The sequence below is a fragment of the Monopterus albus genome, unplaced genomic scaffold (assembly GCF_001952655.1).
Source record: "Monopterus albus unplaced genomic scaffold, M_albus_1.0 scaffold29.1, whole genome shotgun sequence".
Classification (NCBI taxonomy): Eukaryota; Metazoa; Chordata; class Actinopteri; order Synbranchiformes; family Synbranchidae; genus Monopterus; species Monopterus albus.
Window position 1 is genome coordinate 4,212,207 of NW_018127909.1, and position 27,293 is coordinate 4,239,499.

Below are 27,293 nucleotides of genomic sequence, written 5' to 3' on the forward strand. Positions count from 1 at the left end.
GCACTGGAGGATAATGGGTTCCTGGTAGCTTCATATTTGATTCTTCTCAAATCTCTGGTGGTTAATTTGCGTCTTTTCTTCTCAACACGTTTCTGGCGACCCTGGTGACTATTTGCTATAAAATGTTTGATGGTTCTGTGATCACGCCCCAATATCTTAGATATTTCAAGAGTGCTGCATCCCTGTGAAAGACTTTTTACAATTTTTGACTTTTCAGAGTCAGTTAAATCTCTTTTTTGGCCCATTTTTCCAGAGGAAAACATTCTGCCTAATAATTATGCACACCTTGATATAGGGTGTTGATCTCCTTAGGCCACACCCTCCCTCGTTACACTAAAACACATCACCTGATATGCATTAAGTCCAATAAGCGTTCAAGTTTATACTGCTTGGAGTTGGAAATTATGGATAAAATGATGATATGGTCAAAATACTCACTTGCCTAATAATTGTGCACACAGTGTATTGTTAAAGTGCTGTATAAATAAACTTTACTTACATGCTATTACATTTGTGTGTTTAAAGGGATTGCGTATATAACCATACATCTGTTTTAATAATCATTTGCACAAATTATATCATTACAACCTGAGGATGCCACTCCAGGTCCTGCAGAGAAAAACTCCCTGGACTCATCACTCAATAAGAAAGACATCAGATCATCCACACCACACCCAGCAACTCAAATGTCTTTCCACCGCACAACAGTGATGATGATGATAACTAGGGTTCATCCAGTTTATCCACTATGTCATCCATAAAAGCACCAGTCCACCAGTCAGGAAAGAGCAGGAAGAAGAAGAGAGGGTATGAGGTATTGGACACTACTGTCACATTACGCTGGGAGCAGCTTCAAACCTATACTGCAATGATATCACTTTCGCACAGGTTGGTGCAGACTCTTTGCAGAAACTTCCACCAGAACATGTGGAAACAACAAAATTCAAAGTCTGTGCTGTGCTTGCTGACTACACTCCCAGTAGCTTTGCATAGCAATCCAAAATCGTTTCAATTTTACTTTTGGAAATTTTGGCTTCCGAGTTGTTGTTTTTATTCAATTTTCATTCATTTTGTTCTGACACTGTGAAATTATTATCCTTTGTCCAATTTTTTTTTTCCACATACAGTACACAATAAAACTAAATGAAGGCCAAAATAAATTACTGGTCACCTGTGATATTTGTGAAGTTCTTTGCTATGAAAAGGAATGCAGATCATTAGAATTTTGTTTTGTTTAATATTACTTGTTTTTTTTAACATTTTAATCTAATTTTATCTATAAATATAATTACACAGTTGTCAGTTTATTAGGTAAAATTAATGCAGTCTAATATAACAGGCCTGCAATACACCAACTCTTCATGGAGGTGATAATGTTGAGTTAATGTTCTAATGGTTTCAGAGAAGTGTTGATTCACTTGTATGGTCCATTTGGAGGATGTATTTTGTGCTGTCTTTTCCCTGCACTGCATTATACAGAGAAATGTTGCTATTATTTAGGCTAGCCTCACTGATATAAATGGGGTGGGCACAGTAATACAAACACCAGTGATTATAGTGATATACAGTTCAACAGCACCATAAACTACAACTTCCAAAATAATAAAGCTGAATCAACAGCTCTCTAAAACACTTTGAGCACAAACTGAAAGGTATCAGTTTCATGAAAGGAGGGTTTATGCATGACTGTTGTATTAGATTGGATTAGTTTTATCTAAGTGTACCTAATACAATGACAGCTCAGTGCATATAGCCTATATAAAATTACTTGACAGTCTATAGATTATGACTCATTTTGCTTTTGTTTAGAAAAACAGTGAATCTTAGTTTATATTCACAACAACACACTGACCAAGTTGCTTCTGTTAGAAATTTTATTGATGACATTTAAGTGAGAGACACCAAGTTGTGTGGGTGTGTTGTTTAGGCAGTGTCAGTTATCTGCTACATTTGCACTTTAATTTAGTTGGCCAGACCTCAACAGTGCATCCTGCCAGGGCAACTTTCCTGCTAGAGTCTGGAAAAACTGCATCAGATCTCCGTGGACTCCTGCAGCAGCACATGATGCTCTGGTGTTTGACAGACATCCAGGAGCAACAAAACCGTTGTCATTTGCCACCTGCCTTCTCCATTCTCCCTCCGGTATCCCACCAGATATTGAAACTGTATCTGCAAAGTTTGGTGGCACATATTTTGCTGCTGGTGTGTTGGTGGCATCAATCCTGATGAGGTAACTGTGAAGAGTAACTCATGCCTTGACCACATCAGTGACTTTCTCTGGGTGAAACTCCGTGGGCCGTCCAAGAATTCGCCACCTTACAGGCAGAGCTCCAAAGGAGTTTTCCATGCTCTGTCTCACTGTTGAGTGACAGTAGTTATACAAGTGAGCCCGCTCCTCAAGATTGGAACCTGCAAAAAAGAAACAACCACATAGTATTATTATCAATTAAGTATTATACTGTATGAAGAAACTGTTTCATTACTGGTGCTCCTCAACTGTGGTATCAGCATTTTAAAAAAAGTTGGCTTACGCATAACGCTAAATATAGAAAAAATGCTATTTATTAAACCCACCTTGGAATGGCTTCATGAGGTTCTCCGACAAGGACATGGTATTTTGATACTTGTTCCAGGAAGGTTAGTGGTAAGTCCACTCTGCCAAAGTGGCTCTCCTGAAAAACACCTCTATCACGCGCTCATGCATATGCACGCACATCAACCATAGTGAATTTGCAGTGGGCATCACACATTGCCATTAACACTATGGAATGATGTCCTTTGTAGTTAAAATATTCACTGCCAGAACAAGGTGGTGCTTTAATTTGTAAATGTTTTCCGCCAATTGCTCAGACACAATTAGGAAAATTCCACAGACTCCAAAAGTCGGCCACAACGTCTAGCCATTGCTGGTGTTTGGGGAAGGACACAAATTCATCCTGCAATGTTTTCCAGGCGGCTTGGCAAACTTTAAACAGAATCAAAGATACTGCTGTGGCTCCCATCCTGTAGCTTGCAGCTACACTTTGCTGAGGAGCAACACAGGCTAGGATCCTCAGTCACCCGTAGTCGCTCACCTGTACTTACTGGGGAGCTGTGGGTGGACTGGACGTGTGGTTCTATGCGGTGCAGTACATCAGAACACCAGTGTGGTGACAAAAATATTTGAAATGCATCTTCTCATCCGCCGAGTGCATTTACCACACAAGCAGGTTATATTCACCCTGTTCTTGCCTGGATGTAATCAGAGGTCTCACATACCATCTTCTTCTTTTTCTTCCACAGTGGGTTGCAGTGTATTCCTCAGCATAGTACTGCCACAGCTGATCCTCTGGTATAGAGTTGGCAAAGATATCCCCATCCGTTATTTCTACCACTTCTCCTAATGAGGGCCATGGGGGTGCTGGAGCCAATCCCAGCTGACACTGGGCGAGAGGCGGGGTACACTCTGGACAGGTCGCCAGTCTATCACAGGGCTGACACATAGAGATAGACAACCACACACACACCTCACGCTAGGGGCAATTTAGAGTCACCAATCAACCTAAGCCGCATGTCTTTAGACTGTGGGAGGAAGCCGGAGGAACATGCAAACAACGCGCAGAAAGGCCCCGGGTCAGCCCGGGCTCGAACCTGGAACCTTCTTGCTATGAGGTGACAGTATTAATCACCATGACACCAGCGATATCATTTTTCAGCAAATTTGCCAAGAATCTCCAGGTTTCTTCATCCATTATTCTGCTTGTTTTCACATAGAAATGGTTTTCTTTGCCAATTTCTGTTTTCTGTCTTCTTCTATGTTTTCTGTACTTTGTTTGAACACCCCCTATCCACAATGTTAATGTTCATTCATTCATTCATTCATGTATAAATGCAACAGCTGTGCAACCACCTCCAAATGACAGATGAACATGTTCCCATATGTCCAGTGACACACAAATCTAAATTTAGACTTCAAAATAGGGGCAACCTGATATTACTGCAGTACAGAAATGCCAAAGTACAAAGAGTGTCACCAGAAAGCACTGACAAGTTTAACTGATGAGCTGTTTAATGTCCTGCTCAATGTGTATCATGCAGTGTGTACATTTTTTTATTCCCAAATATCAAACTTACCTCAAAAGTGCACAGATAATAACATAAATATGAAACAGAAATGGACATAACTTAGCTGTGTTGTATACACTTTATGGATAAATTAACATGTCACAGTAAGCCAGCAACCTTCCAGTTGTATCTATCATCTACCAGTTTACCTCAGACAGATGTTTTCAACAGGTCACTTATCCACTTCACAATGTTATCAAATGTTGATCCTTTAAATTCCTGTGGCCTATTAACTGCCATGGACCAAACCCACCTTATCTGGTCATGAAAATAACTCTTATAATTTCTGGCTGTTACATCATCTTTATCATCAGTAGTATCATGTGACTTCAGCGCTGCACCTAAACACACAGGCAGACTGTGCATGCTGTGTGGATGTATGGTGTGGCGATATGCTTCTACAGCGCTGAAGTGCAGTAGCAACTCCGCAAAGCCTTGCGCTGTGAAGATGAACTCACTGGGCTATGTGCACACAGCCGTAGAGGGGACCTTATGCGTAGTGACACATGTAGCATGTAGAAATGAAAAAGAAAACATGAAACACAAGCAGAACACTTACACCAGAGTTCATAGTAGTAAGTGCAGCACTGTGACTCCCCACAGCAGTGTCCCGACTCACAGATGTAGCTCTGGTTGTTAACACCTTCACAGTGCAGTAGGCTCTGCAAGGCAAGCACAAGAAGCATTGTTACTTTACAAAGTAATAAATACAGAAGCTACCTGAAATTCAGCCAGTTCGTTTTATTATTTAGCCTATACCTGTGCTTTTCCTACTGAGACATGTCAAAATGCCTTATGTAAATGTGGTGCAAAACTGAGATCTTAAGAAAGACTATGCTATGATAAAGTATATTATATTGACTTATTACATACAAACTACAAAAGATTTTATCCTATAAAAACTAGCATATAAAATATTTCATACACAGATAGTGTGTAGTATAGAAAAAGGGCACTGCATTTTCTTTACATTTAGCTCTGACATATACACACACACACACATATACATACATATACATACACACACACACATATACACATATATATATATATATAAACACTGCGGAAATCTAGCAGCCAACATTTGTACTTAGTTATGAATGAATCAGGAGTTGACCAATCCTAACCAACTTAAACATTGAACTAAGGTCTGAGCAGAATTTATATCAGGAAGAGTTTGGTACAACATTCCACTTTTATCCAAAATAATAATGTTTTTGTCTCCAGAACAACAGTCTCTTACACATTTTAACTCTTAAACAGCAGCCTGGTCAAAGGTTTAAGTTACTAAGCACATCATACTCATAAAAAGTTAAGCTGTTAAAAGGACACAAGTTGAATGAGGATGAAATGTTAAAAGATCTGCACAGCGCCAAGTGGAGCACTGTCATCAAAATCCTCTCGTGAGAAAGGTCTATGGAATTTTCCCGAAAGATGCCTCAGATGTTTTCTTCTACATCAGTTTAATGATTAGCTAGCCAAAGTTCTACTGAAGGAGAGGTTTCTCTCACTATAGATTACCAGTGCAGGTCGAAGACTGAGAGGCATGATGATCCAGGGTCCAAAAATCCTAGACAAGTCCACTTCACCTCTTGGGTCATTACCCCATAGAAGAAAAAAGTCAAAATGCTCTCAAAAATACTCCCTCTCTCTCTCTCCCTGCCCCACCACCCTCTTTTGCTCTGTCTACTGCATCCACCTACACACAAACATAAACACACTCCCAACCCACTTCAATCCAGGTCCAAACGGTGAACAGGGAATGCTCTACGGAAATTTCCAAGCAGCAGTGGGGAGCGAGCTCCTAGCAGGGCCCTGGCTGCATGATAATAAGGTGAACTTAGTGCTGAGAAGTGCGTGTGCAAAGTGTGAGGCAGGAAGAGAACAAGAAAAAGACTGGGAAAGCCAAACAGAGTAGTAACGCAGGAATGATTCCCCCAACACGACACACCAGATCAGCACAAACCAAACAGCTGAGGTTAAATGGCAGATTAATCATTTCTCATCAGCTGCTTCAGCATTTCTAAACACCCAACCTGGCACAGAAGGTTTTAATCCCCTGTAATAAACACGACGGACGTGATGTTCTGTTCCTCCACTTTGTCTCTGTTAACGTCAGCTGCTTTTACTGACTTGGCAGGATGGGCCTTTTTTGCCCTGGTTTGTTTGGGTCTTCAGTCTGTGACGAATAAAGACAGCCGGGTACTGAAGGGCACTGAGTGTTTGCAAACACACTTTCATACAAAACAAATGCTCCATCTGACTTGTAAATCACATGTGACCCACAAAATAAAACTAAAACTTGTACTGTTGGAAAAGTGAGGTTACAGAATGTTAACCCACTGAACCTAGGAAAAACATCTACATCACCCAAGATATTAGTATTTACTTATCCTGTCAGACAGTGACTTAATACAATCTGGACAAACAAGATTCCTCTGTCTCACATTCAGGCAGGCAACAATGAAGCAATCCACCTCGCTCATGCAATACTACCAGATTAAAGTCAGATTTGGTTACTGTCCCAGGATTGATTGCAGCATTAGAAAATAATCAACCTTAATAATGAGAAACTGTTGAAAAGAGCAGACAATGAGAAGAGTTCTAACATCTCCTGGTGAGTACTGAATACTGTTCCTGGAGACAAGTGGCCACAGTTAATTCTTGACTGCACAGTCAGTTAATCCACTTAGCATGGGCCTCTAGGACTTGGCAAGGGAGACCTCACTGACCCTTTACTTATTATCCTGTCCTGCAACAAAGAAAGGTGCTCTTTCACAGACATCAAGGTTATGCAGAACAAAAAACCTGCTGACGCCATTTGTAACAGTTAATACCATATATTGCTCAAAAAAGTCTACTAAATTTAAACAGCTAAAGAGGACAGTTGAAAAAACTCTTAAATTACCAACATTGCCTGCCCAGCACCAAAGAGCAGTCAGAATAAGTATGTTTAGCAGCTAGTTGCTGTAGAAAACAGTGAAGTATTTAGCTACTAAAACAATAACAGCAATGAACTCCACAGCGTGTACATCATGATCATAAACTTCACTAGTGGAGAACAATCTGGACCATCAACTGTATTAAATATGGACACCATGACATCTCCCAGAAGTGAAGCCACTGCAAAGGGTGATCGCCCCCTGGTGGCTGATTGCAGTATAGGTCATAAATCCCACCTCCTCCATGTTAGTGGATAGGAAATGAGGCAAAATAAAAATCCAAAGTACAAATCTGATAAATTTTTTCCCAGAGGTGATTTCTATTGTTTTTGGTAGATACGTGTGTGCAAGTGGTCATTTTTCTAGTAAGGTTGTTTTTAATAAGTTATTTGATTATATAAAAAGAGGTGTATTTCAGTTGATTTAACAGCTTTGATTGGTGGTCTGATGCTGCCCCTACTACTCAGAATCTGGTTGCAAAAAAGTAAGACAGCAGCTGCCGTATTCACAATGTTATGGCTTCATTTTTGCACAGCGAAGAAAAGTGCTAACACCATCACCCAGGCCTTTAAGTGGCACCTCAACTTTCATTCTCATTATAGGAAACCGTTTTTGTTTTAAAGTGTGATTGTGGCCTTTTTCAAATATTACAATGCATAATGTAGAGGAAAAACTCATAGTGTGAACTGCTAATGAGAAATATTAATCATAATGTCTGACAGTAACAAGTGATGACAGACACAATATAGCTGTGTGTTGTATGGACTTTTAGAGAACAAACTTGTAGCTCTGGGTCATTTGATCAAGTTATTGTCTATGAGTAGTCAAGGGCTGTCAGCTTTACATGCACCAACAAATGACTTGAATCAGTTCTGTAACGTTGATTTCCATAATAATCATGATTCTAATCCTTTTACTTCTCAATCAATTCACATACAATTTTTTTTTATTAATTGCTATACAACGTTGGTATGTTTGTGTAGCAAAAAATGCAAAACTACACCACTGGGCACAATGCAGCATTCACTCCAGAACATGTAGCTCAAGTTCCGTTTCTGCAAAAGAACCTAGACATTTCAGACAGTCATGAAGGTCAGTAAACTTCACTTTAAAAGCATGGTCAAAAGTAACAGGCGTGGATTTTTGCAACACAGTGTAGTTCTTGTTTAATGTACTGAAAGCACTTAACATGTAAATGTAACAATTCCTTATTTTGTTCATTTGTTTTTCATTTACACTTTGATTCTTATTTACATTTCATACTGATCTAAAGCGGTACACTTGCTATATGTATTTTTTTCATATTTGAATGATTTAAAGGATTTCAGCAGTTAACATTTGTCCTTATTTTTGTGTGAAGGGTCACAGAATTTTAAATTAAACAGCTGTGTAATTGCACAATCTACACATTTTTTTCTGCTTTGTTTGCTTAGACCACGCTGGCTTTTCCCTTGTTATTCGGTAGAGTAAACACACAGCTGGAAAGTCACACATAATGCAATAAGGAAAGAACCTGAGAACCAAGGCACTTCTCATTTTAATTAATCACACCTATTTTGAATAAATAACTTTAAAACTAATTAGGACACCAAGAACTTGAATTTAACAAAATTGTTAAATTCCTAAAGATTCTCGTCCCATTTGGTTCCCACAGTTTGAGTACACGTGTACACTTATAAATAGACAGAGATTCATTTGATACTGCACATAACAATAGTACTGTAAGTGGGGTTTGCCCTGGGAAAAAACTGCAGTTTAGGCCATTAATCCATTAGATATGAACCTTGTGCCTTAGAAGACAACCAAGGGTATTATAAACATTAGCACACATAAAACCTCAGATATTTTAGCATTAGCTACTGATAACACAAAAAGGCTGCCATTTAAAAAGACTGACCAAGTTCTGATATGGGTGATAGCTGAGAGGTTCTCTCAGGAGAAATATAAATTACAAATGGCTAATATCTTCAGTAATGGCAAAACAACACTGCAAAGCAATGTGCTGCATGTTTTTTTGTTGTTTTTTTTTTGGTCAAAGGGAAACCGGCAATACAGGGGGTGCCAATGATGGCTTAAATCTAGGTTATTATTATTATAATATTGTTATTATAATATTGTATGATTTAATAATTTTTAAGAATAGAAACATATTTTAAGTCGATTCCTTATTTCTAGCTCCTCAGACGTTACAACATGAATTTAAACGGACAAAAAACTAAAGTGAATTAAACTGTGAACTAAAGACACTTAACTGTAATGTCGAGTCACTGCATAACAACAGTTCAGAATTAAAAGTTACATTTAGATCCTTACAACACCGTATCAATTCATTGTAAAGTTGTACATTTGTTTATAACGATGAAACTCTCAAAACACACCAACAATAACATTCAGGTTATCTTGACAGATTACTAACCAAAGTGATCAGTAATAAGAGCTCATTTCTGCTTTGCTGGCTAATATCATTACAAAACCCATATACCAATTGCTACTAGCTGTTACGTACACACATGTATCTGTTTTAACACTCAAAGAGCTGAGTTTGTTGTTTATGTCACCAACTTCTGGCTAAAATATTAACCCTCTCACCCATAAACACAACAGAGCAAGGCCCTGATTTGACACTGTTAGCAATGCTACGCACGTTAGCTATCGCAGCTAACATCCGCACTTAGTAAACATGCTAACATCTTTCTTGACAGTACAGAAAAATTTAAAGATAGCCAATATATATCGCCAACAGATATACAGGGATACAGTAATAACTGGGGTTGTTGTTTAATAAGCTAATAAATGTCTACGTTGACAGTTTGTCAAGTCAGCCAGGTAGTTAGCTAGCTAACAGTCCTGTGAAAGGAGAGAGCCTTGTTTACTGCTCAACTTACCTCGTCTGCTGCGGACTCGGTGGGTATGGCAGACCCAACAGTTTGCAGAAATAATCCCATTTTAAGAGCCGAACATACGCCTTTCATTCCTCCAAGATATGGCTACAACTACGGCAAAACATACGCACATAAACCCTGCTTACAAACTGTGTCTGAATATCCACTACTTCTCGGCCCTTGTCGGGCTGACAGGCCACAGTATGTACTGCCTCCTCTGCGAACTCAACATTTCAATAGGGCACGGTGCTGGCGCAACTGGTTGCTGTCGGTGCTGTCTGATACAGCTGTTACACAAGCAGTTTCCTCAGCACAACCGCACCGCCTTAGTATGCTGGATGTTGCATGCTGACCTCGACTCGATCCATGTACGTAACGTAATGGGCGTTGGTTTCGATGGATTATCACTGGTTTGACCCGCGATTGGACAACTCGAGCCAAAGGGAATTGGCTGACCAATCATTGACCTATGCGTCTCTGGTGCATGGCCCGAAAGTTTTTTTTTTTTTGGCCCATGAAAGTTGGAATGGCCTTGTTAGGTTTCCGGGTTCCTCTTCTTTAGTTTTATGGATAAGGACAGCCATGTCCTTTCTTATAGACCAACTTCAAAACCTTTTACTTTTGGAATCCACTTTTGTTAGACAATATATCCTCAGAGCACACATAAAAATCTTGAGACATAAGCAAGGAACGATCATATGAGATTTTAGATGCAGCCTTTTACTCACATCTCATGTGGGCCAGACTTTCAAAATCAAACAAAAGAAAATGGTTAGTGAAATGTGGATGCATATAAGAGACGTGGGATGTACCCCAGTTTGTCACTAGTGTACTAGGAAGTCTCTATTGCAACTAGATGTGCAGTTCTGAAAAATGAAGAAAAACAGGAAGAGATCATTTAGTAAGTTTTATTATATTACTCATTTTTCATGAAGTATATAGGATCAAGTATCTCCTTTAGTAAAATGTCTTTACATGATTAGTTCACTCAACTTGCAAAGTCACATAATTTTCCCATATATCTAGCCCTGCACAAAGGTTTTGTATTTACCTGTGTGAGATACTGTATGGACCTTTGAAACATATGCTATCAGCCTTGTATAACTGACATAGATGGAATTTTAACATTTAAAATTATACAAACTGACATTTTTAAAACTGAACAGCAACTTATTTTTTTAGCAGTGTTGCTAGTTACCCAGCCTAATCAAACTGTCTTCTACTGAAGGAACAGTCTCTCAAAATACGGTAAATGTAATTTTAAAGGCTCTGGACCCTACAACAAAACTGTATTCATTGTGTTGCACTGGGGTCAAAACCTGCATCAGCACACACAAGAAAGATACTCTGGCAGGACAAACACAACTAGGATTAAGTAAGAAAATGTATTGTTTTTGATATTTCAGTGAATCCTATCATTTAGCTTGAGAATAAAATATGCATTTAAGTCAAAGGGGGCTTTTGCATAGTCTGTGGAGCAATAAATATCCTTAAAACAAGCATAATTGCATTTTGTATTGTCACCATTCATCATCATATTAAAAAACTATCAAGACTGTGATTGGCAAGCGATCACCAGTCCCTTTCATTAGGTTGTCTGAACGGTATGCCTAAAAGCCTGAAAACATCCTTTTCTGTCAGTGTAGGAAGTGGAGTGCCGCCATAAACCTTCAAGCTGCCCTGGCGCACCACATCTTTGTTCAACGAGTGTTCTGATAAGCTCATGTTTTTTGTCTTTGCCAGGGCTCTCATTGAGCGGTTAAAGTGTGCTGACCCAGTAAAATACATGAGTGCACAGGCCAACTCATTGTAGGGCACTACAATGATGTCCAACCTGCGATGGCGGTGGCCGGGTCCTGGCAAGCGACACACACCCATGTATTTCTTCTGCTCTCCATTCTCTTCATGGCTCACCAGGTCATCTGTCAAAAATCCTTCAGAAAAAAAGTTTTTTCTTCTACTTTTGTTGAGGAAAACAAACCTATCACATGAAAAATCCCATCCACTTAAAAAATGATGCCACTTACCACTGTCATGGAGGCTTTGTAACACTTTGCTGAAAATGCCCTTGTGGGACTTGCCATCAGGGTGAGATATAAGTACATCAACATCTCCACATGTGGCCTTTCCCCGGCGGTATGAACCACAGGTTATCGCCACCAGGCCAGGGTCTAGGGCCTGTGTAGCATCTCTCACCTACATATACCCAAAAAATAACATATAACAGAGGCTGTCATCTATCCTAGAGTTATTTTGTGTTCTCTCTTTTTCAGTGTGTCTCGCCCACTGGCGAACACGCAAGCCTTTACCTGTTCCTCGCCAAATACTGAGAGGTAGACTTGCTGAAGTGTCACATATTATTTTGACAAGCCTGAGGGAGTACACATGCTTTAGTCATCTATCATGTGTACTTTTAATCTGGCAGCTTTCAAGGAAAAAGAAAATCCAGATAATACTATCTGAAAACAACCAGCGCTGTACTCAGCACTCTGGAGTGATCAGCTCTCTGGCTAACATTTCCCCCCATGAGATGCTCCACTTTGTAAAAATACATTCTGGTTTTCCCATTATCAAGTTAGGTTGACACAAACCTTTTCCTTTTTCCTCTGCTTCCAAATTTCTGAGGGTTTTGCGGGACACTTTTCAAAGATATCATATCTCTATGTAAACTTCAACAAACAAGCAGAAGGGGTGAAAGGTGCTAACACACTTGAGTCATCATCACAGAAGAATACATGCAGGTACTGTGACAAGTGATGATGCATTACCACTTTCTCTATGGCTGCTGCTTCCTCTCTAGGCATTCGGTCTAGAAAGTCTTCGTAGTGCTTGAGTCCTATTTTTTGCACGTTGCTCAGGTGGGCTTTTGTAGCAATGTCCTCCAAAGTGCGAAATCCCTGAGAGACAAACAACACTTTAGAGAAAACCATGAAAGAACATCCTTAACATAAATAAAATGAAAAGTGGAGTGAAAAAAGTGAAAAACCTCCATCACACAGTGTCCAAGAGCCACAAGGTAATTTCATTAAATGCCTTGTTTTGTCCGACTGACAGAACAAAGCTCAGAGACATTCAGTTTATTTTAATGTCAGACAAGCAGCAAACTTGAGAGCCTAGAAGCACAAAATATTTGACATTTGTGCTTGAAAATTAACTTAAATAATTGATAATAAAAATGCTACATGAGTAATGTTAGCTTGTTAACTGTTGCAGTTCTTAGTTATTAACTTAATCAGCTCTCTAACGATAATTCAATTACTTCAACTATTTTGATAATGAAGTCATTTTCAAGCAAAAAGAAAATCCAAATACTTGATGGTTCCAGGTTCTCAAATGTGATAATTCGATGCTTTTCTTGGCTGTATATAACAGTAGGCTGAATATCCTGGTGTTTTACACTGTTGGCCGAATGAAACGACATGTAATGATGTCAACTTTGCTTTAGGACATTGTTATGGTTATTTTTCACTGTTTCTGATTAATCACGTGCTTAACATAGTAAAGAAACAGAACTACTCACAGCTAAACACTTCATTTACACTGATCAGCCATATGGCCACTAACAGGTGAAGCAAATAACATGTGGGCTGCAGTGGTTAGTACCTACCGACAGTGGCCTTAGGAAGGGCACACTGTGAACCAGTGACAGGGCCATGGACGCCCAAGGCTCACTGATGATGAGGTCAACCTACTTTAAGTTAAACTTTGAAATTTCATTCATCCTTTTCAAAAGATTCCATTTAGTTTGAATTTTTGTTAAGATGGTTGAAAATGACAAATACTGTGCATTGGTCTCCATGAAGAGAAACATTTAGCAGCTATAGTAGTGATATCACACCTAGTGGGGAGATTATTGAATGTGTCTAAAAAAATACCCCTAACTCGTCCTCACGACCACAGTTTTCACTCCTTTTACATAAGTTTTTCACTGAATTGTAGACACATCTGTGCTCTTCCTGACAGTAGAACTGGAAGCAAATGGATTCACAGAAGATGCACAGTGAGCTGCAGGGTGACACGAGTGCCGACCAACTGCTGCACTGACTCCTGTGTACACAGTGTTAGGGAGGTGGTCATAATGTTATGGTAGATGTATGTGTGGGGGTGTGTCATGAAGATCCCACACATTCCAGCACATTTTTTGTTATTTTCTTTTTCTAAGATATTGTCTTACAGAATAATGAAGCCTCAGAGAAGCAATGTGCTAATTATAAATAGGATCTAGAGTATTACCCAAGTGATAGTGGATTTTTGAGGACAATACCTACATAACCTTTTTAAAGTTAAAAACAAATATACAGTTATGGGAGAGCTGTGATCAGGATATATACTGAGCAGAACATTTTCCAACTGAAACTAAACTTATCAGTGCTCTCTAACACACACTGTTTCTAAGTTACCTCAAAGAATATTTTTGCATTTCTGCAAAGCAAATTCTTCTTAACTATCATTTGATCTGTAAAGAAATACCAATGTTTTGACAATAACTGAATATCAATGGTGGCTGTATCCAGCCAGCCAAGTAATCAGTCAGACTCTTATCTAAAGTGTCAGTCTGGACTGTACTTCGATTATCTAACATATCTTTTAATGCAAGTAAATATCTTGTCACAGTATTGTACTTTGATGTCATTAGTTTGAGGATAAATAAAACTGTTTTGTTGCAAAGAAGGAATTGCAAAAACAGAATAGATGCAAACAACTTGATGTCTCTGGTATTATCCTTCATCCCCAATCTTTCACGTTAAATTTACATCCCTACAATAAATTAAATCTATGTGTGCATGTGTGTGAGAGTTACCTGTTGGTACCACAGTTGTGCAGTCTTAGCTCCTGCACCCCAAATGTTAGTGAAGAGCTCCAGTACCGGAACAGCTTCACCGATGTGATCTAACTTCCGGAGATGACCACTCTCCATGATCTCAACAATTTTGTCGGCCATGCGTTTTCCAATTCCTGGGATCTGACAAGCTTCCTGATACAAATGAAAAAAGTTAGAATAAATAAATAGATACAAAATAATCACTTGTATACTGAACTAAAATTGATCTGTGCACCTTAGTGACACTACCAACAATATCATACTAAAACATCTGCACTGCATTACCTGATACGACGTAATAGGCTTGTGGTAACTCTTCAGAGCGTTGACAGACTTGGAGTAGCTCAGCGCTCTCCACTTGTCCCCCTGGTGTGTGTAGGCCTTGGCCAGCAGTTCTAGTTTGTCTGTGATGTGCTTGTTGAAGTTATGACTTTTGGACTGAGACGACTGAGCACAGACCCACTTCCCTGCAACCACATTCTGAGAAACTGAGTCTGGACTGGGGCCAGGAGGCTCCTCTTGGGGGTGATGGCCAGTGATGAGAGCATCCAGGTCACTCTGACAGATGCCATCTTCTTCTCCTCGCACTTCATCTTTGTTGTCTGAGACTATCTGACAGTGGGATAAGATGCAAAACTATAACAACAATCCAACAGACACAGACTTGTTTTTAAGTGTTCAAGGTCTAGCTTTTGTCTCCAAGTGCACCAAGCACCAACTGACTGAAAGACTGGCAAACTCAATAAATGTCAAGAGAACATTTGTATTTTCTTCACATGACCTGGCAACCTACCATGTCTATGGTCTCCTCTTGGTTGGTTTGAAGAAACACTGGTTCTAAAGTAGTATTTTCTGCAGCAGGATTAACATTCAACACCTCTTCTCTAATAGTTTCATGTTGTGTTTCAGAGACCCTACATGGAGAGGAAATTTAAAAAAAAAGCTGCATAAAGTGACTCTAGTGTTACTCATTGAACTGTCTAATATGCATATTCACTGTCTCAGTTCAGTGCCTTGACAAGTAAAAATCTATGTGATAAAGTGGACACATAAGATACAGAAACAGTTCAAATCTGTTCAACACGAGCATTCGACAAAACCACAAGTAGCTGATTAACCTCTTGGGTAAAATAAGGCTGTAGCTGGCTACATCCAGGAGTTGTTTCTCATTGATGCACAAGCTCAACCAAGTGCATTTCACCAGCTGGACTCCCGAGGGCATACAGTCCACTTTCAGTAGCCGCAAAGCCCTGTCACTATCCATGCTGTCATCCACAACAACATGAGTGACACCAGGACACAGTGAATTCTCTGTCTGTCCTCCATTCTGCTGAATTTGTCTTTGGAAGATCTGGCATCTGGCATTTCCTATTCCAGCAGGTAAGACGTACACTGTGACGCCATTAAAAGTGTTTCCTGGGGCAGAAGAGAAGAACAGGTTATAATGGGCAAATGTGTTGTATTGTCTGGCTTCTGCTTTAGTGTTAACAGTATTTACATATATCTCTAATACATCTTTATCCTTTTTCTCCTAGCTCTACCTTCTATCTCTCCCTCATGCACACACACATGCACACACAATAACAACCTGTGACATCACATTCATTGGATTTCTTCTTTAGTGGGGGTGCATCTGTTCCCTGTAGTACTTGAGCCCTTTTAACTTTGGGGAAAGCTTTCATTATCCCATGACGAGGCTCCATCCTGTCTGTTACAGGGGGGGGCACCAGTGGCCTGTGGCACAAAGCAGAATTATAAGGTTATTTATAACTTTGAGGTGTAAAGCCCATCTGGAACATTAGCTGTGCACCACAAATTATATATTATATATGAATTCTAACTAATGTAGTGGGTTCACACTATAGAACTGACTCAATTAACTTTCCAAAAACATTTTTCCTACAATTTCCTTTTTTATATATTATTTATATTTTAAAAGTTACAATTTCACAGTGGTAATACTGCACTGCCAAAATTAAAAGCAAATGATGTGAATTCAAATCTTGTATGTTCTGGGCTTAGTACAAAGTACTAAGAAAAGGTAGTCTGATTCTTTACTTAAGGAAAAGCAGTAATACCACATTAAAAATACTTGGTTACAGGTAGTTACAGGTAAAAGTCCTGCATAAGTGAAAGTACAAGCTTTAGCATCAAAATATACTTAAAGTACCAAAATTAAAAGTACTTATTGTGCAGAATGGCACATTACACATGAATGTATATCATATTATTGGATTATATGTATTATATTATATATGTATTATTGTGCACATCACATTAAATGTTGCAGCTGATAAAGGTGAAGCTACATTTTAACTAGCTTATATGCTTATTAATGTGAATGACATTCCATGCTGCTGGGTAACTTACGAATTTTCCATCAGGAATCAATAAAGTTTTATGATTATAGTGTTTGTTGTATTATTAATCTGATTTTGAAAAGTAACTAGTAATTAAAGATTATCAACTAAATGTAGTGGAGTAAAAAAAAAAGTATAATATTTGGCTGAAATGTAATGAGGTCTAAGGATGAAGTAGCAGAAAATGAAAACACTCGGGTAAAGTCGAAACTTGAGTAAATGTGCTTAGTTACTTTCGAGTTAGCTAGATATTTTTGGATCGAGATAGATGTCCTACTTCATAGGGTACGCTGAGAATTCAGCATCGCCATCTAACATTAGTGTTGGCTAACGTCAGCTGCCTTGCACTTGAGCTAACGATAAAAACAGAAAACAGTCGGCGTTTCGACTGTTTCAATTACTTTTCGTTCAATAAATACACCGCGCTCAATCAAAACATAACTGCAAATATGAATTTGGAAACTCTTTAATCTGTAATATTATGGCTCTTACCCCGAGAGGCTTAACCCAGTTCAGTCGGAACCATTTTTATCAACAACACGCATAAGACGGAAAACACTCAGTTCAAAAGTTCACTTCCGGGTCAATTGGTTGTTTGTTTTTCTTTTGCTTTGAATAGTATCTAAATTATATATCACAAAAGTACTATACTGGTGTAGTAATACCTAATGCAATGATGAAGTTCGTTAAATTCTGTAAATAATTTTCTTTTTAGTTTGGGTATTGACCTCGGTTGTTGTGGTTACGGGTTGAGTCTGGAAGTGGCAACAGAAACACCTTTGGAAACATGGCTGTGCAGAGCTGGGTTGATATACTAAAATTATCCAAGAAAACTGCTTTGATACACGATGGTGAGTATAACTAAGAAACATGTTTTCAATAGAAAGCATGTTGTCAAATCGCCTCAATTATAACCATTTTGCCTGACGCTAATAGCTGGTTATTAGTATTAGGTTAACTCATACTGTTAGCTAAAGTTAGCTAATGTTACCAAATGTTACTAGACAACAAGCTAATGTCACAACTAGCTCTGTACTATATTTTAACAGAAATGTGCACGAAATACAATATGTTTTTAATGTAATTGTAATCAACCCGTAAGGATTATAGAACAATTTATGAAAGGCTGGTCTCACCTAGCCTGTTAGCATCTCTGCTCACTTTACAGTAATCCCTGAAATTGTCTTATATCAGTACTCTTTTCTGAAAAAAGGTGTTTTTATCAGATCAAAATTTTATTCAATATTGTAGGCTGCAAAATAAAAGAAATATATATTATATTGTATGCTGTCCTAAAATGATCAGATGTAAAGTTGCGTTGGTATTCAAACTAACTGGTTTGCTTGTACCAGAGTGAAGGAGTCTCGTTTGTGCTAAACTAGAAATACATTCTAGTAATCTTTTCCTCCCTAATTTGTACATTATTATCTCTCTAAATTCCACCTCAAGGAAAAAGGAAAATCCATTACCTCTTTACAGATGGAAAGGAAATGGCAGAAGAGTATGACTTGAAAACAGATGAGCTCATTGGTAAGCAATAAATCTTGAGTTTTACGCAGCTGCGTGGGACTAATAGTTTATACATTTTAATATATTGGATGAGTTTATGTTTCTTATGAAATATTTGGTTTCTTCCAGTAAGAAAGTGGCGCCATAAAAGCACACTGGGAGCTCAGGGCCAATGGCAGATGGAAGTTGGGGAGTCACTTACAAACCCTGTCATTTCTTTGGACTCTGATGTGATCAAGGAGAACTGCTCCAATGTAGAGTTTCTTCTATGTTTTCTTTTATATTGACTTGATAGCATTACAACTAAGCTGCTACATTTTTTACTTCATTTTTTTTTCTTTGTAATTGTCACTTGTAATTGTCAGGCTTGCAAAAGGGAGTTGATTTTTTTCTACTTCTGCAGCCTGTGTTCATACGTAAAGACACAAAGACCAACTTTCAGTGGAGAATCCGCAACCTTCCCTATCCCAAAGACGTCTTCAGTGTTTTTGTGGAGCCGTCTGAGAGATGCATCATCATTAAAACCTCAAACAAAAAGTAAATACTATGTGCATGAGCGCACTGGTCTTCCCTGACCATCTTTTCATTCCTGATATAAACTTGTCACCTGTAATCCTTATGTCTTCCCTATAGATGGCACTGTTCACAATACTTTTTGCAGTATGGTATTGTGACAAACCCACAGTATGACATCTTCTCCATATCTTTGTAGGTATTACAAGAAGTTCAGTATTCCTGATATAGATCGCAGTCATCTGCCATTGGAGACCTCCGCCCTCAGCTTCACTCATTCCAACAATACTTTAATTGTCAGTGTAAGTTCTACATGAAAAAGGAAAATAATAATCCTTACTTCTAATGTTATATAGCCTAATATGTCGTATGTATAATGATTTGATTGTTAGATCTATGTTCTAACATAAACAGTTTCACGTTTATTCTCAAATATTATTATGCTCATAATAAGTGCTCTGTTTTACTTTCTTTCAGTATAGTTACAGTGAAGGATTATGCAGGAGGGAGTCAGAAATAATATTCAATTAATTTCTTCCTACTCTCTTGTCCAGTACAAGAAACCCAAAGAGATCTTAACCCTTGAGCAGGAGCTGCTGAAGGAGCTGAAGAAACTGAAGGGAACCAGTGAAGGAGATATCGACTGCAAAACTCAGTGAATTCTGAAAATTACTCAGTGTTGTATTTAAAGCAGAACCTCACAGCATCATTTTTGAAAAAAAAAAAAAAACTTTGCTCAGTACCTTGTCATTGGTCTGATACTTCTAATTGGGTTTATTAATTGCAATCCATTTATTAAAATTGTTCATTTTGAAATGTGCCCTGCCATTTATATTTGATATAGACATAGTGAAATGTACAGTATATGTGTGTTGCAGTCTTTCAACCAGATTTATTAGTTTTGCAAAAATGACAATGACCGTTTTTGTATCGTAACACCTAATCTATTTTTGCTTCTTGTTACCATATCTACTAAGGAGAAATTTTGATGGTGGTCACATAACCTCCCACCATCCTTTCAGTTACGTGCTTGTAAAACATTCAGAATACCCGGTGCTCATCCCTGTTCGTTCCAGGGTCACTGTTACGAGTACATGCCATTTGTGTTAACTGAATGTCCTCATGTTCCTTGCATGCAGTGGGCCACCCTGAAAGTCACTAGTGTTACCGTTTCCCTTTATAACAGATGTTCACTCAGATAAAACTCTATAGACACAAGTTAAAAATAGATGCAACAGTTCCAGACTTTTGTTCCAAAATGATTTGATATTGTTGTCTATGAAGGACAAGTATTAAGTCAGCATTTAATGATTCTAATCCTGATTTCACATTGCTGACATACTGAATTCCATGTGTCTATATGACAAATACGTATAAAAAAGGACTGTGTAGATCCATGCTTCAAAATTGGATATTTGTCTATTTTCCAAAGTTTTATTAAAATAAAGCACTGTCCCATTAGAAAACGAACAGTGCTGTTTAAAAGAGACTATAACATTTAATTACAGATTGCTTCAACCTTGTGATTTCTTGCATTTTTTGCAACTTGTCCAAACCCAGACAGCAAGTGCAAAAAGCAAAGACAAAACCACAGGTTTCTCTCCCTATTGTGCTTTGTCTCCTTCCAGATGGAAAGAACAGGAATTCAAGAAAACAGTTTAAATGTCTTTCCTGTTGCTTTGAGACTTGTTGTGAGGACTTTGATGGAACTTGCTATGACAAAAATACATTCACACATACCTGATTAAGTAGTGTTTGCTTTTTTGAGGAGTTGCAGTGTTGATCCTAAATGTAGAAAATGTAAAAAGTGTCTGCTGATGCAGATGTGCGAAATACCAGTCGTTCATTCTGAGGTCTTAATTTTTGGTGATTTACTTTAATGCTTTACTGTCTTAGGAGTGTGAGCTGCTGTCAAAACAAATTCCTTTGACAGCAAACACAAACTAACAAACTGGACATCCAGCTCATGAACTGCAAGAGAAGCCAGGTCCCTCAGTTCAGGGTCTTCTTCCTCCCCTGTCGTTTGGCCTCTGATGGTCATGCTCAGTTGCTTCTGGGAAGAGGGTTTCTTTTCTGCCTCGCTTTTCAATCTCGAATGCCTCTTCCCAGCCATTCTCCCTCTTTCACCCGATGCCACATTTTGCCACACAGGCCCTGATGCTTTTTCTGCAACTCCTCAACTTCTTCTCCGCAACCTTCCCCCTCTAGCCTCCATCCCCCCTTTCCCCTCCCTGTGTGACTGGCTTCTTTTTGATAACTGACCCCTCCTCGTGTTATTATTCGAACCCACTATTGTATAACATGCCCTTTTATATGAGGTTTCACAAAGGGCCCATTTGATCAGAGGGTTACGGTGCGCGATCGTGAGAAATGCAACTACATGGTGGTAACTTTTGTTTGGGCCAAAATGGTGGGCTGACCTCATCGCTTTTAATGCATAGCTCAGGCCATTCAGGCCCAAGTCTCACTTGCTGAGCACATTGAATTCAGTAGCCTGTCACAGATATTGCCCCTTAGTTATCTGGGTCTCCAGCTTGAGGATGAAAAAGGGAAAAGAAAAACAACTGTTATTGAGGGCAACCAACATTGTATGTTAGCTTTCAGTCCCAAAACAACCACACCAGAGATAAACAGGCAGCATGTGAACTGATTCTTTAGTGGTTTTAATATATACTCTACAATAAATATTTCCATCATTTGATGTAATTTACATTTTTACAGTAAAAATATATTCATATATGTAAAAAAGGTTAAAATTCTCCAAAATGGCCTCCAAGAGGCAAGATAGCAGGTTAACTGAGACTCAAATGCTGTAAACACAAGAAAATCCTCAGATAGCTGCCATGTCTAGATTCATTGTACTCATTTCTCCTTTAAACATTCTCTGTTGCTGAGTTAACTACCTTACAACCAAAGGTTTTCCTTTCAGTCAATGTAGTTGAGCCCTTCAATCTTTTAATTGCCCCTGATTTAATAGGAGAAAAAATGTATTTTCTAAAGTCTGTCTGAATTGGAAACTAGCAGATTAGATAGTCAATGTCTACATAGAGTCCAGTACAAAGAATTACATGATAAGTCCACAAAATGAGGCAAAAAAGGTGTATGGGCACTTGACTGTAAAAGTTGATTTCACTGGGAGCACATGTTTTCTCCTGTAGTGGTTCTTCTGTCCTGACTGATCTGCAGTTCTCCCTCAGTGGTTTCAGCCCTCAGCGGCCCCCTGAGCGCTGGTGATGCAAATGTTTAGTCCGCTTGCTGAAAGGGTGTATGGGTACAGTGAGAGGAAGAACATCAAACGGTCTCCTCTCACTCAGCCAGTGCCCCCTGGGTAGACGCTTCATGAAGTGGGCTTCCCTCTGGTGCTGCTTGGTCTTGGATGCCTTCTTCGGGCGGCCCTTGCGTGTGAAAGCCATATACCAGCCCTCATACTTGGCGTTCTGGAGCGCTGTGTAGTTGTTTTCCAGAACAATCTCAGTGAAGATGCAGTCTTTGCCTCGTCCTTTCCGCTGGGTAAGGAATAAAAAGGAGGAGAATTTGAGGAATCTTTGAACAATTAACATGGAGTTGAAACATCATCTTTATTTCCAATCAAATGCTCTTTGAAACCACAGGAAGGCTTTTCATACAAATCTGAAAATCAAATTTGTTCTGGTCCGAATGTGTCTTAGCAGTGTGTTGCCATGAGCTGCAGATCTGGAATAACATTTCCAAGAAGGAGACAAAATTCAAGATGTTTCTGTTGTCTTATAGAGCCACAAAACTATTAAGTCTGGATTACCTTGCCAATCAGCTTTCCTCTCTTGTTCATACATATGTAGTAGCCTGTCTTCACCCCTTTAATACGAACACGACTTCCAAAAGAGTCCGTCTCCACCTCCAGTTTAGCTGCAGAAGACAAAACGGATCACAGATAATGAGATGACACTGCTCTGACAGTGCAGGCGTGCAGATTAGGATGCTACAGTGTATCAGACAAACATGTTTCTTTTTTCTGAGTGCCTTCTTAATGCACAGCAGAGACTGTAAAAACTGGAATTACATCATTAAATTGTTTTCAAAACAAACATGTCCAGAATCATAAAAATGAAAAATAGCCTTTATGGTTTGGCAGTCACCTTTAACAACACATGCAAGCCTTCAAAAATAGAATGAAATGATGGTGATGTCACTCAGTGTGACTGCTGCTGAATGTCTGTAAATGCTGTGCTGTGATGCAGTTCAGACTGGGGATAAAGGAGAGTGAGAACAGTGCAGTCAGGGAGACAGCCACAAGCACAGAGCACTGGTCAGATTTGGGCCATTTACAAGAGTGACACTCATTTAGGATGTGTAGCCAGTGTGCATGATTGACCTACTGCCTGTGTGAATGTGTGTGTAGGCAGAGAGAGTGAAAAGACAAAAGAGCATACAGGAGAAGAAAAGCTATACAGTAAAGATGCTGACTTCACCACTCCTTATATATCGAATCTTACACTGAGTTGTAAAGCAATGAAAATTCCTCATAAAATCAGGCTGAGAAAAGTTAGGCAGCAGGCATTGAGAAGTAGATGGGTGGTGGTCGTGGAAAGATGACCAGACAACAACAGTCCTTTAGTGGCACAAATTCTGCTCCCTTTAAGTTAAAGACTGTTCCCTGCCAGAAATAAAGAAAAAAAGGCCCCACTGAACTCCATCATATACTTTCAAGGCCATCAACACACTACAGAAATAAATTATCTTCAGAAGGCCATAAAAGATGGCAACATTAATGCAACGTTTACAACTGCTGCTACTGTTTCTCTTGATTCAAATGCTGCCAAAAACGACAAAATGTATATTACTTTTCAGTATTGTACCGCCAGCCACCGACTTTAAACAACTTCTGCGTTGGCAAGGCGAACATGTTTCATTATTCGTTTGGATTTTACTGCATTCCAGAGGTCTGAGAGCACTGAGATGGAAGGAACGACGACCTTTAGCTGTCACCGCTTTTTGATGGACCTACAAGAAGTAAAGCTGCTGATCGTTTCAGACACAATAAAAAGTGCTTTCCCAAGAGTGGATGAATATATTGAGGCATTTGTTCAGCTGTTTACTATATATTAAATTGAATATATAATTATATATACGCCTGTTATCTAACAGCATTCAATAGGTGAAATGATGTAGTCTCGCCATATTTTGCAATTTTCTCTCATAAATTGTCTGCTTAGTGGTTAAATGGACACTTAATAGAGGGTTTTGACACACATTGTGCCGAGCTTCATTGTTAGGTCATTTTTCATTTTACCATGCACTGCTCCGTCGTCTCCGTTGGCGTTGACCCTCTTGTTGGCCAGCACCTGGACGTGTTTCCCACTGGTGCGGCTGTACAGCTGGTAGGTTCGGGTCAACCTGCGGCTCAGCCGGTCTGACACCCGGCTCTGCTCGGTTACATGGTGCTTGAAATTAGGAGGAGGCTGCACAGAGCTCTGTTGGACAATATAGAACACGCATGACATTAAGTAAGAAATCACTTTTTAACGTTGCACGTTTCTGCTTTGCAACTCAGCAAAGCCTAAAAATAATGTCAGTTGCGAGGAGGCTAAAGCTTGCCAATCAAACAGCCAAGGCCCTGCTGTCCCGTATAGTCCATTACTGTATTCATTATATTTAAAACATCATATTTAAATAATTATTCTTACATTTTCTGTTACATTTTTTTAAATAGATGTGTATTTTGGAGATGCTTTCGTTGTCCCTCGGGACTGCATTCCTCTGTGTTAGTTTATTTTTAAGGCTTTCTTTACCCACATGTGTTTTAACTATTACTTTTTAGACTGGAGTTTACCTCTTCTCAAGATGTCTGAATTGTTGCCCATTGCCATAGCACTTGTAATAAAACTTTTCACTCTTATTGCAGCCCATTGCAAATGTAGAGACGGTGGACTATAAGCCGCAAAGCACGGCGCATGAATAGGCTACCTGTTAACAGTCATATAGTTCATTATAGAAATTTACGTACCATTAGTGCAAATGTGCAAAAATGAAAATGTGAATTACCTGTGCGTAAAAGCAAAGCGCCGTGAAATGAAGTAACCTGGTGGGAAAAGGAAAATATTTAAAGGTCTTGTATTATTGCTCAAATTCAGTGAGTTTCAGCTGTATTATCTTGACATTTCTTTACTTACAGATAACCTAACCTCGATGTTCTCAGCCTCATCATGTAATAGTTCAAATATTGCTTCATGAATACTCCACTGATTCCGTGCCTGAAGGTCTCGAAAATAAAGATACTCCTGATGAGGAGTTTAGCTCACTTTTAAACCACTTTGTACACATAGATAGACGTTACAATTAAGAGATCCAAGAACCTCAGGATCTCGTACAAGTAAAGGATCCGATCTCCACTCCACTGACACGTTAAAACGCGCAGAAAACAGAAAGGCGCTGCGGTGCCAATCCAAACTAAAAGTCCGGAGAAAGTTGCGCTGTTACCAAAACGCTTCCATCAAAACCTCTTCGTGCCATTCACTGTCTCCGTAGGTGACGCAGGTCTCTGTGAGCTTTTCAAGTAGAAATACATCCTCTGTTACCTTCTGTGACACAGCAGCGGCGTGGAAGTTTAGTTTTACGCACGCATCTTTACGCATGTTCGGTAACATGCGTACTGCGAATTTTCTAAAAATCGGTGATTCAGTTTTTAAAAGTACTGAAGGAATCCTACGACTGTCAACACGGTGTTATTTGTTTTCTGTTCAGAAATGATGCCACAGCTGTCTCTCTATAAGATGCACAGACAGTAAAACTCCAACGTCAGCCTTCCTCCCACTTTTGTGGTCGCCTCCTGTCCACATTCAGCATCTGTCTCCCCCTACATTTAAATACTTTAACTTGCGGGAAAGTCAATATCTTTGGCGAAAACAGGCGGAGCGTTCAGGCTCAGGCCAGTTTGAAACTGAACACTGGTTAAAACATTTTGTCTGCACCTATTTGCTTACACATCCAGTAACAGATTATTTAAATGCTTGTAATTAAACGACCTGTAACAGAAAAGATGAAAATGCATAACTTCCTGATGAGGAGCAGAGCTTATAGCCTATATAGGTTACTATTCAGGTTAGTCTCTCTCTCACACACACACATGCACACACACAGACACACACACACACACATATCCAAAATGTTTTGACATTGCATTTATTCACAGTCATACACATTTGTCTTATTCAGCGCATGTCATTACATTACTGCATCTCCATCCATAAAAATCACAGGGCACTTAGTTTTCTATAGGCAGGAACGTCCACATGGAAAACATCCCCAGTATGTACTTAAGAAAAGCTACAGTTACACTGACTTATTCCCTGTCTGCAGGTTAGAGGTTGTCTGCTGGTCTCCCAGGACAGACCTTGATGTACTTTTTCATCCTACATATGTAAGTAATATGTATTCCATGTGAACACATGACACAAAATGGTTTTCACATAACATCTAAAGCCTTTGCCTTGGATACAAATGTTCTCTCCCTCACAATCACTTTTCCATAACTTTTCACAATCCTGGTTTGATTTTCTAAAGTGTGTGTCCTGGGCCTGATGTGCCACTTTCATAGCATGATTTCATACACTATATTGTGTAATTTTATTGTAATGATTCTTTGTGACAACAAAGCAACAGGGTTTCCTTCAAGTCAACAATTTCACATTTGTCTGAGGAGGGAAGAAGGATAGTTGTAACACTTTCACTCTACATTTAATCAACTGATGTTCCATTAAATCTAATACATAAAGAAAAGAGCTGTGAATAAAGCTTCTGAAGTAGCATATATACTTTTCAATCACAGTGTTTATAGCCACACATAAATTATTACATTCAAAAAAGTGGCTTCATAATTTTAAATTATGTGTACCCTGAATATGTTGTTACATTTTACTCTAGTGTTACATTTCTTTTCAGATTTCTTTAAGATAAGAAACTTGTTTTTCTAACAGACCCATGTAAGATGTTTGTATCAGATTTTACATGTAAATTTTACTTAAGTGACTGGAGCTATGGAAAGAAATAAAAGTTACATTTAAGGCCACTCTATCTCACTTTCACTGTTTCTGTGTGTACAGGTGAAATAAACATTAATTCACAAATCATTCACAAACTGAGAAACAACTGTGACTTGAAAAGGTTGAAACACACTAAAAACACC

At 38.9% G+C, this 27,293-nt stretch overlaps 4 protein-coding genes across 6 annotated transcripts in view; 1 reads left to right on the plus strand and 3 right to left on the minus strand.

The window, feature by feature from the left end:
- The window catches only part of wbp1lb (WW domain binding protein 1-like b), a 16,655-nt gene extending 6,318 nt beyond the window's left edge, over positions 1–10,337 (minus strand). The window contains exons 1-2 of the mRNA XM_020596161.1: positions 9,932–10,337; positions 4,664–4,766 (exon numbers count right to left, since the gene is read on the minus strand). Of these exons, the coding sequence (XP_020451817.1) occupies positions 4,664–4,766; positions 9,932–10,018 (190 nt within the window). The 5' untranslated portion in view covers positions 10,019–10,337. The remainder of the gene's footprint in view (positions 1–4,663; positions 4,767–9,931) is intronic.
- A 483-nt stretch (positions 10,338–10,820) lies between these two features.
- On the minus strand, positions 10,821–17,680 carry poll (polymerase (DNA directed), lambda). Its single transcript, XM_020596258.1, has 9 exons — positions 17,603–17,680; positions 16,339–16,484; positions 15,869–16,166; positions 15,544–15,664; positions 15,036–15,362; positions 14,730–14,903; positions 12,697–12,825; positions 11,956–12,124; positions 10,821–11,862 (listed from the first exon to the last, which is right to left on the minus strand). The coding sequence occupies exons 2-9, from the start codon at positions 16,451–16,453 to the stop codon at positions 11,501–11,503; spliced, it is 1,695 nt and encodes a 564-aa protein (XP_020451914.1). The 5' UTR covers positions 16,454–16,484; positions 17,603–17,680; the 3' UTR covers positions 10,821–11,500.
- On the plus strand, positions 17,612–20,894 carry dpcd (deleted in primary ciliary dyskinesia homolog (mouse)). Of its 3 annotated transcripts, XM_020596260.1 has the most exons (7): positions 17,612–17,700; positions 17,826–17,961; positions 18,560–18,640; positions 18,749–18,873; positions 19,023–19,156; positions 19,332–19,434; positions 19,687–20,894. In XM_020596260.1, the coding sequence occupies exons 2-7, from the start codon at positions 17,898–17,900 to the stop codon at positions 19,789–19,791; spliced, it is 612 nt and encodes a 203-aa protein (XP_020451916.1). In that variant the 5' UTR covers positions 17,612–17,700; positions 17,826–17,897; the 3' UTR covers positions 19,792–20,894. The 3 variants fall into 3 exon arrangements, with proteins under 3 accessions (XP_020451916.1, XP_020451915.1, XP_020451917.1); XM_020596259.1 differs by lacking the exon at positions 17,612–17,700 and having other exon boundaries at positions 17,712–17,961; XM_020596261.1 differs by lacking the exon at positions 17,612–17,700 and having other exon boundaries at positions 17,712–17,961; positions 19,332–19,428.
- Positions 20,895–21,900: 1,006 nt separating this feature from the next.
- On the minus strand, positions 21,901–25,896 carry fgf8b (fibroblast growth factor 8b). Its single transcript, XM_020596186.1, has 5 exons — positions 25,282–25,896; positions 25,154–25,190; positions 24,402–24,582; positions 22,911–23,017; positions 21,901–22,638 (listed from the first exon to the last, which is right to left on the minus strand). The coding sequence occupies exons 1-5, from the start codon at positions 25,338–25,340 to the stop codon at positions 22,342–22,344; spliced, it is 681 nt and encodes a 226-aa protein (XP_020451842.1). The 5' UTR covers positions 25,341–25,896; the 3' UTR covers positions 21,901–22,341.
- Between the last annotated feature and the right edge of the window lie 1,397 nt (positions 25,897–27,293).

Excerpts from the sequence above, each read along its gene's own strand:
- poll (XM_020596258.1), bottom strand. The coding sequence starts at position 16,453 with ATGGAGCCTCGTCATGGGATAATGAAAGCTTTCCCCAAAGTTAAAAGG. Across the intron at positions 15,363-15,543 it reads AAGAGGAGACCATAGACATG|ATAGTCTCAGACAACAAAGA; the intron begins GTAGGTTGCCAG and ends TCCCACTGTCAG. Across the intron at positions 12,826-14,729 it reads CACAACTGTGGTACCAACAG|GGATTTCGCACTTTGGAGGA; the intron begins GTAACTCTCACA and ends TTTGTCTCTCAG.
- dpcd (XM_020596260.1), top strand. The coding sequence starts at position 17,898 with ATGGCTGTGCAGAGCTGGGTTGATATACTAAAATTATCCAAGAAAACT. Across the intron at positions 17,962-18,559 it reads AACTGCTTTGATACACGATG|GAAAAAGGAAAATCCATTAC; the intron begins GTGAGTATAACT and ends TTCCACCTCAAG. Across the intron at positions 19,435-19,686 it reads ACAATACTTTAATTGTCAGT|TACAAGAAACCCAAAGAGAT; the intron begins GTAAGTTCTACA and ends TCTCTTGTCCAG.
- fgf8b (XM_020596186.1), bottom strand. The coding sequence starts at position 25,340 with ATGAAGCAATATTTGAACTATTACATGATGAGGCTGAGAACATCGAGG. Across the intron at positions 24,583-25,153 it reads CGCTTTGCTTTTACGCACAG|AGCTCTGTGCAGCCTCCTCC; the intron begins GTAATTCACATT and ends ATTGTCCAACAG. Across the intron at positions 22,639-22,910 it reads GAGGAAAGCTGATTGGCAAG|CGGAAAGGACGAGGCAAAGA; the intron begins GTAATCCAGACT and ends TTCCTTACCCAG.